This window comes from Emydura macquarii, unplaced genomic scaffold (assembly GCF_026122565.2).
Source record: "Emydura macquarii macquarii isolate MOO-44397 ecotype Brisbane River unplaced genomic scaffold, CSIRO-AGI_Emac_v2 contig_67, whole genome shotgun sequence".
NCBI lineage: Eukaryota > Metazoa > Chordata > Testudines > Chelidae > Emydura > Emydura macquarii.
The window spans coordinates 4,299,114-4,312,906 of record NW_027130204.1 but is presented as its reverse complement, the minus strand read 5'-3'; the positions used below and the strand labels follow the sequence as shown (position 1 = coordinate 4,312,906).

The window sequence follows — 13,793 nt, the reverse complement described above, 5'->3', positions numbered from 1 at the left end:
TGCTGCCATTGGCCATACAGAGCAAATAGGGTCCATTTCTCTCAGTCAGCAAGCTGTCTTTTGAAAATGAAATTTGAAGCTACTAGCCCAGGTTAATTTTCAGCCCAATATATGTAAGTAACAAATGATCAAACACATACACTTTTGAGCAATTCACAGTCCAACAGCTCTGAATATTAAAAATGCCTTGAAAGTGCAATTATTCTACACCTTGGTCTGAGGCCAGCCCAGCTTCCAGCTTCCTTTATGTGTTATTACATTGAGTGTATCTTTGTTTCACAATGTCAAATCTAACTAGAGTTATTTCAGTTCACTCAATATAAAAAGAAACTATCCTTAGGTATGTCAATCACGTATTACAAGATTATATAAACCATTCATTCATCATCCTTCCATTTGAAAATATCATTGCATTTGGGTCCTTGAATATGAACTGATAGCAACAGGGCGAAGTAGAATGAAAGATGCTACAGGGGCATGGGCAAGAGGGGGCAAGCAGGGGAACATGCTCCATCTCCCCCTCAGTGAGCAGGGGTACAGAACTCCGCTGGGGTGGGGAGAGTCAACTCCTGCGGCCCCGGTGCTGAGGGGTAGGGGTGAGAGAGCCAGATATAATGGTGTGCTGTAAACAGCTTTACAAGAACCGACCTGCAAGCAGATGGTGTGTCCTGCTGCAGGGAATGGGAAAGGAGAAGTCTTTCCAGTCTGTGCTTACAAAAGCACTAAGCATCAGTGGTGGCATAAACACAACCACAAAAGGACGAGGATGATGATGATGATAAAATTTACCAGGAAGACAAATCCCCACTTGTATTTGATTCTAGTGCATTGTCAGGAAAGCAGGCAGTTCAATGTTAGGCACAGTGGCCAGAAAGTCATTCTGTGCTATTTTTTCCATGAATTCAGGCCGTGTGCACGGTAACATGAATGTAACCCTCTAGGGCGCACATACAGATGAAAACACAGAATTTCCAGGGAGTTATTTCATAATGATTTTTCTGCTTATCAGTTTATTTATCCACTGCACTTTCTTAGAGAAAAACCATTTTAACAAATTCCAGGGTATACAAGTTTAAATGTGTGTCCTCCTTGCCTCTGTTTGTGTGTATAAATATATATATAATTGCATATATTTAAATTCACATCAATAAAGAATTTCTCCCTGCAATGAATCTATGTTTATTAAAACATTTTTTCACCCTAAAGCACACTGACCTTTACTACCGCTAAAACAGATTATCATAATCTCCAGCTTTAAAGAAACAATGTTAACAATTATCTGCAATCAATTTAGATCTTCTTTATAACCTTAGAGGAGTTCTTACAACATGGCATGAGAGTCACTCAGAGGCAGGGAATTTGCCTGTGTTGTGGGCTTTTCAGCCAACACTTCTATATTTGCACTAGGGAGAGCTTTGTTTTAATTTAATTTCCTTGGCATTGCTGAGCAATTTCAGTAAACTGAAAACAAATCTGCATTTAATTAAATGACAATTTTTTAAAATAAAAGAAATATTTTGTACGTTTCCTGAACATGAAGCTGCGGTTCTTACCTACAGCTTGACTTTATTTTTTGTAACTAGATAATGTGGCCCAAGAGATGTTCATGTTCCGAACTTTCCTTCCATCTCACAATGAGCCATCTATTGATATCAAAACAATACGTTTACAGATCTGTCCTTAAATGATCCAAATTGCTCAGAACGATGTTACTGTTACATTTGTATATCTAAATATATTTTCCATACTAGCTGGATTGTCCTGTGCTCTGATCATTAGATCCAACTATTTACATGCAAAACCAAAATAAAGCACTTTTGAAAAATGTCTTCCTCTCCCCCGGAATAATTTGTAATATTGCATGCCAGCTGTGGACAGCCACAATATATGCACACAGATAGCTGTCAGCGAAGTCGGGCAGCAGAGCAGTTAATAATGCACATTAAATGTTATCAAGCTGGTGAACTTTTTGTCTAAGAATAAAACCTTGTCCCAGTTGCGGTTTGCTCTTTAGGGATCAGCGACATATCATTGCATTTCTTACCTGTCCGATAGCAGTCCTGCTAAGCTGTACTGCGTAGAGTTGCAAATTTACAGGGACTGAATGCATAGGGGACAATTCCGAATGAGCAGGGAGCATGTGCATCTCTTTGGGCAGTTCTCAGTGTCCTTGGGGTTGAAGGCTGTTCTGTCTCAAGGGGTGATAGGCTGGGACATAAGAACACAGACTGCGGCAAAGGGTCCAATCCTGCAGTCTTTGGCCAGGCCAGACTCCTGTGGAAGTGTCCACGGGCTGCAGGGCTGGCCCAAAATGGGGACTAATGTACCTTCCTGGTCTTTCTCAGCAACTTCAAAGGCAGTCTTCTCCAGACACTCGCTCTGCTTGTGCGGCTTGCAGTCTGGGCTGTGCCTCTGCTGCTTGCAGCCCTTCAGCTTGCAGGCTGTGCTGAGACTTTCCCAGAGTTTGCCCGAATAAGGATGCTGTGATTTTCTCAATACAAAGGTGCCAGCGATTTCTAGGCAGGGATTCCCCCCCCACACACAGTCAACTCTGGGTTTGAAAGCCAACATTTTGTTTCCTGTGTAATGTCTATCCCGGGATTCCTCAAGGCCCCTGGATCCTGAATCTCCATCCGGAGTGTTTGTTGGATCCTGGCTCATTTCTGATCAGCAGCACGAGGATGCAATCTGCACTCGCTGACCCAGAAGTTACAGCAGTGTCAAACAGTGTCAAGAAGGTAGTTAATCTAATCTCATTTATAACATTAGCGGGGTTGACCAGCAATCGGATAATGCACGGGCTGTTTTGATAAAGACGAGGGTGCCCATGACACAAAAAAGGTAGATCACACTTTCTTGCTTTGTAGACAATTATTTAAATATGGACATTAAGTGGAATAAAGTTTTATAACTCCTGAGACCTTATCTGATCAAAATCAGAATATCTGGAGATCCTGACATTTGTTTATTTTTATGGAAACCAAGTCGATTTTCAAGTACATTGCGGACTCCTAGGTGAGCACAAAATCATAGAGAATATGTATTTATTTAACTCTTGGGGAGAGGTGTGTGCATTGTCCTGGAACTGGTGGACTACCAGGCTCTGCAGTATCACAGACTCACTCCTCCTTGGGACGTGCAGATTCCCATTAACTATTGCTTCGCAATTTGACCAAACGGAGCTGTTTACTGGCTATATGAGCAGGCAGAGCTGTATATGCAAACGTTTGACGTGAATATAGCCCTCTTGGTATTAAGCAACCATCAAAAGATCTTAAAATAGAGGCTGAGGACTATTTTCTTATTTAGAAAACATTACGGATTGGAGTGGTAAATGGGAATTTTTCTCTCAAAATAATATGCCATTACTTTGTGAGTTATGTCACTTTAGTAAATACATTCTGACACATGCTAAATTAAAAACAAACATAAATCCACCTTCAGATTAATGGATCCCCACATACTGTAGCACATTTGGAGACTTGTACAATGCTACCATTTACAATAGCAAATGTTCTGGAATAAATATAACAAACATTCAATCCAAGAGCTCTTGTAAAGAAAGCAAGGAAGATCCTTTCATCCTATGCACTGGAGTCCACTTTTAGCTGTATTTAACGTTGTTCCTCAGTGAAAACATGATTAGTGGTAATAATGCCGAACTTAACCTCTTTTCAAATAATTCCGGCAGTCCAACAGTTAACAGCCAATAAAAAAATTCGCCTGTACGAATCTAGCCCTTTCAGCCATGCACTAGACATTAAATTTGGAGAGGACAATTAAGCGGAGTTAACTGTTGCCCATTCTCCCTGAGGTAGCTTCCCTTTTGATCCTGCTGTGCCTGGCGCCTTCCAAAACATAACTTGTCTGCCTTATTAAATGCTTCAATTTCTGTTGAAGGACTGCCTGGTGCTTTTCAAATGAAACAGCAACAATTGGAAAGGCCCGAGACAAGCTCCGCTGCAGAAGGGCTTAGGACCAGTGTAATAAATTAACAATTACCCTGGTAAGTAAAACAGGAGACTGAAAGTCGCAGCAAAGTTCAAGAAAACTGAGAGGCCGAGGAGGGGGGGGACGACGACACAATCTCCAGCCTCACAAACAGCAAAGCAGCCCCCGGGGCAGGCTGGACTCCCAGCGTTTCTGGCCGCTGCTGGCAGATTGGGAGGCGGCTGATGAAATAAACTTCCTGTGCTGGCTGGGACATTGGGGCGCACAGGCAGAATCTTGGGGAGAGGATGAAATCGGCAGGGAAATGCCAACGGGGAGTGTGGGGAGCCTCTCTCCCAGTCCCTCCCCTGTGGGCCCAACAAGCGCCCCATGGGCCGGGGGGCGGCTGCTCCGCTTGGTAATTGCACGGAGGCGGCTCTAGCCACCAGCCCCCCCTCCAGCCAGGCAGCTCGGGCCTGAGAGTGCAGGCGGCCAATGGCAGCCCCTCACCCGGCACGTCACGGGCGGCAGGGGGGAGATTGGAGGGCGGCCACATGAAAGAGGAGCGGCAGAACTTTTATAGCTGTTAAAGTGCAGGGGAAGCCCGCATGATCCCATTCCCCGAGTCCCATCCCGAGCCTGCTCCCTGCCCCAAGCATGGAGCCTGGGACCCCATCTCCCACCCTGCGCCTTGCACTGCTGCTGCCTGAGCCTGGGACCCTGGAGCCTGGACCCCACCCCTGAGGCTGGAGCTGAGACGCTAGAATCTGGACCCCACCCCTGAGGCTGGAGCTGGGACTGTGGAAATTACCCTTGAGGCTGGCGGTTGGGCAAGAGCTCCCGGGCAGTGCCCGGGGCCCCCTGGGGTGCATATGCAGAGCTGACTCCCCCTTGTCCCCTACAGCAGTTTTATGGCCCCCTCCTCCCTGAGGATGAATCCTGGCCAGAGGTTGCTCAGCCTGGAGACAACGTGCATGGAGGAGACCAGCAAAGGAGTGGCCACCCTCACCAAGGGGAGGCCTCTCGCAGACGAGCAGCTGCCCAGGATGGGCTCCAAGGCATCAGGATGCAGGGGACAAACCACCTCCAGCCCTCTGCTGCCTTTCAGCGTTGAGTCCCTGCTGATCGCGGAGTGCAAGCTGGGCTCCCAGAACAGCCGGCCACACCAGCCCCTGCCTGTTGCCACCTCCGACACACCACCAGCCCGGGCTCGAAGCGGCTTGTATGCGGCGGAGTCAGGCCAAGACTTCCCAGAGCAGCGGGCTAAGCAGCAGCCAGCGGCGGTGGAGAGTCCGGGCGAGAAGGAGCCCAACTCCTGGTTTGCAAAGTCTGCCTATTCTCCACCACGTAAGTACCCAAAGTAACCCTGCGTCGGTCCTCCGTGAGTCTGAGCACACAGCAAGCCTGGTCAGCTGTCAGTCCAGCTCATGGGACACCTGGGACCCCTTCCCTGCCAGCCAGAGCAGCGGGAGAGCGCTAAATTCATGGGGAGTGGGCTCCCTCCCAGTCCCCTGCCGTGGGGTGGGCCACCATCTCCCTGGCTGAGCGGCCCCAGCTCCAGGCCCAGGCTCAGCTCACCTGTGGCCTCTTCTGGGCAGCAGCATGGTCAAGACCCGGCCTCACTCTCCCCAGAGCCAGCAGAAGGGGCACGTTAACCCCAGGCATGCTGGATGGGGAACACAGCCATTCAGTGCACCCTGAACTCACCCCAGCCCCTCACCTTGCACTGTGAAGCTCCAGCCAGGTTGAAGCGCCACCGCTTCACCCTCAAGTTGACGCTGAAGCGGCTGCAGCATCCCGTGCTCTGCACCAACAAACTCTGTGAGCAGCCCAGCCCAGCCAGGGCTTCTGCTGGGACTGAGGGCCTCGTGGTAGAGCCCTCCAGGCCATTGGGCCTGCCATCCCTCCGCCCCCAGCAGTCCTGGCTAGCCACTCGCTTCTGAACAGTGGGGGAAAGGCCCAGTTCTCTCTCCCGCAGATAGGACTATGCATTTCTGGTAGTGCACAGGCCTCTTGGACCTGGCCTACACTTCTCCCTCAGGGATGCCACCTGGGCCCAGGGCCGCAGGTCACCCGGCTTGGTATCTGTCTGTGAGCTCAGCTCCTCTGCGCATGCCCAGGCCAGACACATGGTGAACCCCATGGCTTTGACCGCACTGCTCCTGTGAGCTGAATGGCACCCTGGCCACTCTGTAGCCAGGCACTAGGAAGCTGGCAGGCAGGGGAGGGATCTGCTTGCTCTCTTGCTAGGAGCTCCTGTGGACTGAAGTGTGCAGTCTCAGAGCCCCAGTGCCCAGCTCCCTGACGGCCAGTGCCCTATCTGCATCACAGTTCAGGAGGCCGGGCGCCATGCCTGAGGGAGTCTTTGGGCCCCAAATAGGGGCTTTGTGAGTAGCTGTTGTGTAGTCACCTATGGGAAGACCTGCTCTGTGCCGTGCCAGCTTCTCAGCCCTGTGGGACCAGGCCATGCACCAAAGCTAACCCCACTGGGGAAACACATTCACAGCAGGGCTGGTGCCCAAGAGGAGCACCATGGCTGACTTGGCTAGGGCAGGAATCCAGGGTTGGAGGGTCCCAGGGATCGCTCCTTTGGCCTGGCAGTAGGGCCTGGGCCACTGTGCACTAAGCAACTGGGCTGTATGTTTGTGTCTTCCTGCAGGGCAGCCCAGCCCTCCACCATGCACCCTGAGGAAGCACAAGAACAATCGCAAGCCCCGCACACCCTTCACCACTTCGCAGCTGCTGGCGCTGGAGAGGAAGTTCCGGCAGAAGCAGTATCTGTCCATCGCCGAGCGAGCCGAGTTCTCCAGCTCTCTCAACCTCACAGAGACCCAGGTCAAGATCTGGTTCCAGAACCGCAGGGCCAAGGCCAAGAGATTGCAGGAAGCAGAGCTGGAGAAGCTCAAACTGGCCACCAAGCCGCTGCTGCCCTCCTTTGCCCTGCCCTTCCCTCTGGGGGCACACCTGGGCTCCCCTACCCTGTATGGAGCCACCAACACCTTCCCTAGCAGAGCAGCCCTGCAACCCGTCCCAGGTCTGTTCACAGCGCCACTCACCTACGGCATGTACTACCTGTCCTAACTACATGGTGCAGGGGCCAGGCTCTGTGCGGAGCCCAGTGCCCCAAGGCTTGCACAGCTGCACATGGGGTGAGCGGGGCAATATGCGGGCCTGCAAACCTGTTTCTCTGCTGTCTGTGGACTAGCCCCCTCTCACCAGCATGCACTGAGTGGCTCATGGTTGCTGAGGGTCAGTCCCTGGCTGTGGAGCAGCAGTCGAAAATCCTCTGGGAATGGTGTTCGGACGTCAAGACTGAAGGATTGCTGCCTCCCAGATTCTAGGCAAGAAAAGGTTCCTTCCCCAAGGGCTCCTCACTGCAGCGCCCCAGTGCAATGCAGTCCCTGCCCAGGCCCCGCTGGCACAGGGCTGAGCCTAGCTCTGAACTGTGCCACATTCTTCTGTCATGGTTAATCCAGTCCCATCTACCAGCCTCTGAACAGGGTAGACCCGATCACAGTATGACAGGAAGATCTCATCTTGTATCGGTCTCTAATTCAGTGGCCTTTCCTGTTAGTACCTCCCTCTCCCACACATCTCCTGCTCCAGAGGAGCTTTTGCCTGAGTGTTTACAACAACCACAAGTCACTGGTTTCCATGCTGGGGTTGCAGGGAGCAGGTCTGTGGCCTTTGCTGGTCTGACTGGCTCAGCACGATGGTACCATGTGGCCTGTACACCTGTGGATGTGACTATGCTTGCATTGACACTGCACCATTAAGTGAGAAGCCTAGTGCTGCCCCTGGTCCCGATGCTGCACAAAGTGTGGAAAGGCAATGAGAGTAAAACAGCAAAGAGCGGAGACTCCTTACCCCAGCCCCCCAGCACACTCACATACTTCTAAAGCCAGATTGGGTTTGGTTAATCAGCCATCCCCAGTGCTCCTCAGTGACCAGCTCCCAACTACCCCTCTGCAAGCTCCCCTAGGCATGAATAAGTTGTGCCCAGTCACAACTTCAGGGTATGGAACCAATGGGCCTGACCCTGCAGCCATTACTCCCCCGAGCAGTCAGACCCACAAAGTCACCTCACTGAGGGCTGTGGGACAGAGCTCAGCTGGGTCCACGTAGCCTTCCCTGGGGCTGATGGTGACTCTAGGCTGGGTCCCTTAGCGCTCTCTTGCTGAAAATATGGGACAGTCTGATTTTTGCATGGGTCTCTAGGGGGCTGTATTTGAGGTTGCTAATCTGTTTATAGGCCTCTCGCCCGTATTTTCAATTGTGTCTATGCTGTGTGCATCTCAGCCCTCATGAAAGCCGCAGAGCTAGTTCTGTGTACATAGTTTGGGTTCCGTACAGAGCCCTGAAAGGGCTGGGACAGAAATCTCCCTGTTTTGTGCAAAGCAGTCAGTCAATAAAGCCTCTAAATTAATCATGGGAGCAGTGCAGTTCGCAGCTTTGTTTCTTGTAATTACTATCGTAACTTTGCCCGAAATGTAACAAACCGGGGCCAGCATAACCAGCTCACATGACGAGGCCTGGCTACAGTGGAGAGCCAAGAGGGGTTCCAGTCAAATAATGCACAGATTAGCCAGGTTAGCTTGGCCAATGCCAGGCTTGTGCCGCACACACAGGTGTTGCTTCCTGCTCTGCTTGTGCAGTAATGCATGGGGCTCTTTGGATGTACTGCAAAAGGTCACTTCTGCCATTGATCCAGTGCCCAGCTAGCTACTGTGTGCACTGCTAGAGGCTACCCCGCGCCCATTGCAGAGGAGTTAATGGGATTGAGGTGGACGCCCTGATGGAGAAAAGAGCCACTGCTTCAGGCGCTGGGGCTGGCTCGGTCTCCGTGCCAGGCCTGCCACTTGCCAAGGGTCTGGCTCCAAGCCCTCAGGTAGTGGCTCTGGCCCACTCCCTTCTGCAGCCCTGATCCCTCCCCATGCCACATAGCTTAGGGGCTGCTGCTCTTGTGGTGCTTCCACAGCTCACTTCTCATCTTCCTGGCCCAGGGGTAGGCCAGGCAAGGCGCAGCAATACTTGAGAGCCCTGCCTGGGGCTGCTGGTCATCAGCAGGAAGGAGGGAAAGCCCAGGCACTGGTCAGGGCTTTAAGCATGTCTTTGCAGCTCTTAAGGAGCTTCCCAAGGTGCCAGGGGAGCCCCCAGACCCTAGCACAGTGTCAAAGGAATGCACCTCTCCGGGTGACCCCCATCACGCTTTGGGAAGCCCAGGGTCCCTTCCTGATCCCAGGAAAGCTGGGGTGGGGAGGGGTTCTGCAGCCCACTGCCCCCTAGGCAACCACCCAGCTCCCATGCTCTTGACCTGCTCCGGGCCTAGGAAAGTGCCATTCTGAACTGGACTTAGTCCTGATTTTGAATGTGTGGCAAACCATGTGTTTGCAGTAGGCCTGGGCAGCGGCAGCCCTCAGAACAGGAAATCACTGGCATTTCTTGGAGATCTGTCAAGTTTCAAACTGTGGCTAGCTGGGCTGGAGCTGCGGCTCCTGACCTGCCTTTGCTCTTCCCTTAGGCACTATCGCCACCTGCTGGATATCAGACACTCTGCGCTGACACTAGTTTGCTAGATCCAGCCTTTGAAGAAGCTACTGCAACTACTCAAGTCTCTGTGGGAATAACTCTAGTAAGAGCCCTCCTATGCCCAGTCTCTCACCCACGTCTTCCCCTACCAGTCCTCTCCTAACCAGCTCTCTCTGCCTTCAGGACACAATGTGAGACTCACTCCTTTGACAAAGTCTCCCCATTACAATAATGTTCCCTAGACTCACTGCTTATAACTTTGGCAAACTTTTCTTTCAAAAGTTTCAGCAAACTAGGTTAGCCATTTTTTAGATCCAGATCAATAAAAAAATAGGCATTTTCACCAACGTTAAAAACATTTCCAATGCTGTTTTGTACCTCGCCAGGGCTATGGAGCAGGAACTTGACCTTTGGCAAAGGGATAGTTGTGGGGTCCGAACAGCGCCTTTCACTTCCTCCATAAAAATTTATTCAGATTTGTGAGCCATAGGAAATCTCTTTTTGCACTTGCAGAGTAGATCCATCAGACCGTTGTTCTTATTTTAAACATTCCTACTGCACAGAAGGTGCTTCCAAGCCTCACTGAGCCTTCTTCATTATTTCCAAACAACTGCATAGACTGACAGCTGCAGTGAGGTGGTGGTGGTGGTAGTGGCATGAATTGGCCATGAGGAAAATAGCTAGTCTGGGAAACAGGAGCCTGTGAACGCTAATCACTAACACTCACCATTGAGTGCCCCATATACCTGCTTTAAGACAGAGGCAAGTATCCCCCCTCTTCACAGAGGGGATAACTGGGGATCAGTGAAGTTGCACAACGTCACTTCAGGCAGAACTAGGACGAGAACCCTGGTCTCTGACTGAAAGTTAGGTCTGCCACTTCACTTAGCCATACTATGTCTCAGAAAGTCTGTGCTAAATCTATGTAGTTGGCTAGGGTGGCCCACAATGTAAATGCAAAGCATCGTTTAAAAGCAAAGAACACTCAGGAATCCTAATTTGCAGATCCTGTCTAATAATTAGATCACACTCCCCTGCCAGAGCCAGGAAAGAACACATGGACCCAGTTTCCCAGCATTTGACAAATGTCTACCAGACAGCGGTTTGACCCGCTGGCAAAGGGTGTGGTCTATCCCACCTAATAAAGGCTGTATCAGCCTGTGGTACAGATAAGAGTCGGGGTGTAGGGCCACAACAGAACTATGGTGTTTAAAACCCGTTTGCAGTTAAAATGTTAAATACTTACAGGCAGCTCAGGGACGTAGTTAAATTATAGCTAGCCCCATCTCCCACTGGGAAGAACCCCTTTAAAATCCTTTTAAACCTTTTATTAAGCTTGCATAAAAAAGGAAAATAATTAGAAGATTCCAACCATAAAAGGTTAAACACATTTAATTTGAACATTTTCCCCTCTTCCTGCCCAGCCTTTTAGATATCTAGGCTCTCGTCAAGCCGTGACAGTCCTTGGCATGGTGCTAAAAGATGGTGCTAACTGTCTTACTTGGGAAGAAGAGACAGTCCCAGTAGGCCGTTTCCACTGAAACATCCATTTCTAGTGCTTGTTTAGGGTCAAATTAGCCTGAGTCAATAATTCTTTGGGTGCTTTATTTTGCATATCACACATTAACGAGTCCCTTTAAGCTCTCTCCAAACTGGCAATGCCTTGTTAATTTCCTTAATTCAACCACATACTCAAAAATTCTTTCCATGGCTGACTGATTCCATTTATCAAAGCTGGAATGCACTGTGATCACTAGCAACTTTGGGGACAGGTGAGTTTGTAGAATTTCCACATACTCTGCAAATGTTTTGGCTGCAGGTTTAAGGAGCTGCTAGGCTGCCCAGCACGTTATATGTTTTAGGCCATTAGGCTCAGTAAAACTGACTTTTTTCTCATTAGTTGTACCATGCACTATTCTATCCTGTTCCAATCTTTTGCTGTGGGTGGGCCAGTCTGCTGAGCTCCCAAACAAGTCAATTTCTCCCAAACAGCTAGACATTTTTAACACTATTTTTTTCCTAAATGAGCAAATCACTTATAGTCCCAGTGTTGCAAGGTGCAGTTCCCTTTTTAGTTTCACTGTCCCTAGGCCTCAGCAGCCACTCCCTATTCCACTGTATTCCCACATTAGGATCCCAGCCTTGCTGCTAAGTGTTGTGTCTCTTGCTCTTTAAACAACAAACAGGGCATGAAGGAACTATATAGGCTCAGTGGAATCCAAATGACAATGTTCATTCAATAGATACAATCTGCCAGACCTAGCTACATAAACACATTGCCACTCTGGCAACTTCTAAAACACGCTAGAACACATTGAGTACCACTAGAGGGCTCACAAATTATTTAAAGGGATACTACTTTATTCCTATACCCCAGAACCGTGGCTCAACCTTTCCAGACTACTGTACTCCTTTCAGGAGTCTGATTTGTCTTGTGTATCCCAAGATTCACCTTACTTTAAAACTACTTGCTTACAAAACCAGACATAAAAATACAAAAGTGTCACCACACACTATGATCGAAGAATTGCTTTCTCATTTTTACTGTATAAAATAAATTGATTGGAATATAAATATTGTACTTACATTTAAGTGTGATATGTGAGTCTGTTTGTCGCTTTTGATCCTTGTCTGAAGCTGGAGCCCCAGATGGTGGGATTGAAGCATGTAACTTAGCTTTGCGGGGCCTCATGGGTAGTTGCACTGCTTGCCACCCCCTAACGCCTTGCACTTGTGATCCCCTTAAACTCATCCTGTGATCCCCCTGGAGATCGCAACCCCCAGGTTGAGAGACACAGATCTAGATGAGTTGAGTACCCCCTGGAAGACCTCTGTGTACCCCAGGGTACCCCTGGTTGAGAACACAAGCACACCACTTTTACTTTCTCTGCGAAGATTGTTTGTGTGGCATTTATGACATAACATGGCAGTGTTTGTCGGATGCTGTAATGTTTGCAATGCACTCAAGCACCCAACTCACATGTACACTGGACCCAGCACACATTTTGAATCGTACCCTGTGAACAGGCATTTGGAATTCAGACACAAGTTCAGGGCTTGAAAGACACTTTTATTTTCACCACAGACAAGCATTTGCAAAGACCAGAATTCAACCCCTCCCCACATCCTAATTCAGCACCCTACAGCTTCTCCACGCCAGAAATGGCAATGGGTGATTTTGCAAAATAATTGCTTCATGCGCCCTGAAGATGTTTACGTGAGAAAATTAAATGAATAGATTCATAGATTCTAAGCCCAGAAGGGACCATTGTGATCATCTAGTCTGACCTCCTGTATGACAGGCCATAGAATTTCACCCTAATAATTTCCAGAACAGATCTTTTAGAAAAACATCCAATCTTGCTTTAAAAGTTGTCAGTCATGGAGAATCCACCACGACCCTCATGAGGTAAATGGTTCCAAGGATAACTCCTCTCACTGTTAAAAATGTACACCTTATTTCCAGTCTGAGTTTATCTAGTTTGAGCTTCCAGCCCTTGGCTCATGTTATACCATTGGTCTGAACCAGTATGGCCGTTATGTTCTTAACTATTAAAATGAGTACTAGCTAAATACACGGGAACAATTTCCCAGAGAGGGGAGAAAACCACTTGCAGAAGCAACCTAACGCTCTGACTATCTACCAGGGGCCATAAGAAGGAAACATGGGGGGTCGTGGCGGCTCCGCCTTTTATACTATCACACAGTAGCACAAAGCAGCAGAAGGAACATGCACTGCCCTGATAGGTACCACTGAGGGAAAAATCTGACACTAAGGGAAAAATCTGACACTGGTGCCCTGGACGTGCACACACCTGAAATGGAACAGACATGTGCAGTCACTCAAAAAACTGATTCATCCTGGCTGGAACTCCTGCACAGGTCTCTCTGGTGTCATTTTCACTGTGATAGCTAGTCCTTCCCATATCAGCCCAGCCCCACGTATCCATCCAGGCTTCATATCCCAGACACAGTATTGCCAAACTGCTCCAGAGTGGGACTCAGGCAGATAGCATGGGGGTACACGTGAGGGGTGCTGCACTCCAACGATGCACGCAGCATTACCACTTGCAAAAGGAAACCCATTGTGACCCTAGACACCAGGGAGGTTGAGAACACTAAGGTACACAGCAAAAAAAAATCTCTTTAAAAGAGGATCTAAATGCATGGTTGCTCTGCTCAGGGGCCAACACTTGCTCCCTTAAGCTACCAAGTGAATACACTGCCCAGTGTGTGTCACTTGCAAAGGCATTCTGGAGATGTGAACTGTCTGTAAGCACAGGTACTAAAGCTTTCATATTTCAAATGTTCTTGCACTATTTCTAAACTGGTCC

The 13,793-nt window shown here is 49.2% G+C and overlaps 1 protein-coding gene across 1 annotated transcript; it reads left to right on the top strand.

Annotated features, from left to right (window-relative positions):
- Positions 1-4,340: 4,340 nt before the first annotated feature.
- On the top strand, positions 4,341-9,265 carry LOC137147032 (homeobox protein MSX-3-like). The gene is made up of 3 exons (XM_067538698.1): positions 4,341-4,348; positions 4,835-5,277; positions 6,590-9,265. Exons 2-3 carry the CDS (start codon positions 4,842-4,844, stop codon positions 7,009-7,011), a joined length of 858 nt encoding a protein of 285 aa, XP_067394799.1. The 5' UTR covers positions 4,341-4,348; positions 4,835-4,841; the 3' UTR covers positions 7,012-9,265.
- The last annotated feature ends 4,528 nt before the right edge of the window (positions 9,266-13,793 follow it).

Bases quoted from the DNA above. Each gene is read 5' to 3' on its own strand.
- LOC137147032 (XM_067538698.1), top strand. From the start codon at position 4,842: ATGGCCCCCTCCTCCCTGAGGATGAATCCTGGCCAGAGGTTGCTCAGC. The intron at 5,278-6,589 runs GTAAGTACCCAA...GTCTTCCTGCAG, and splicing joins GTCTGCCTATTCTCCACCAC to GGCAGCCCAGCCCTCCACCA.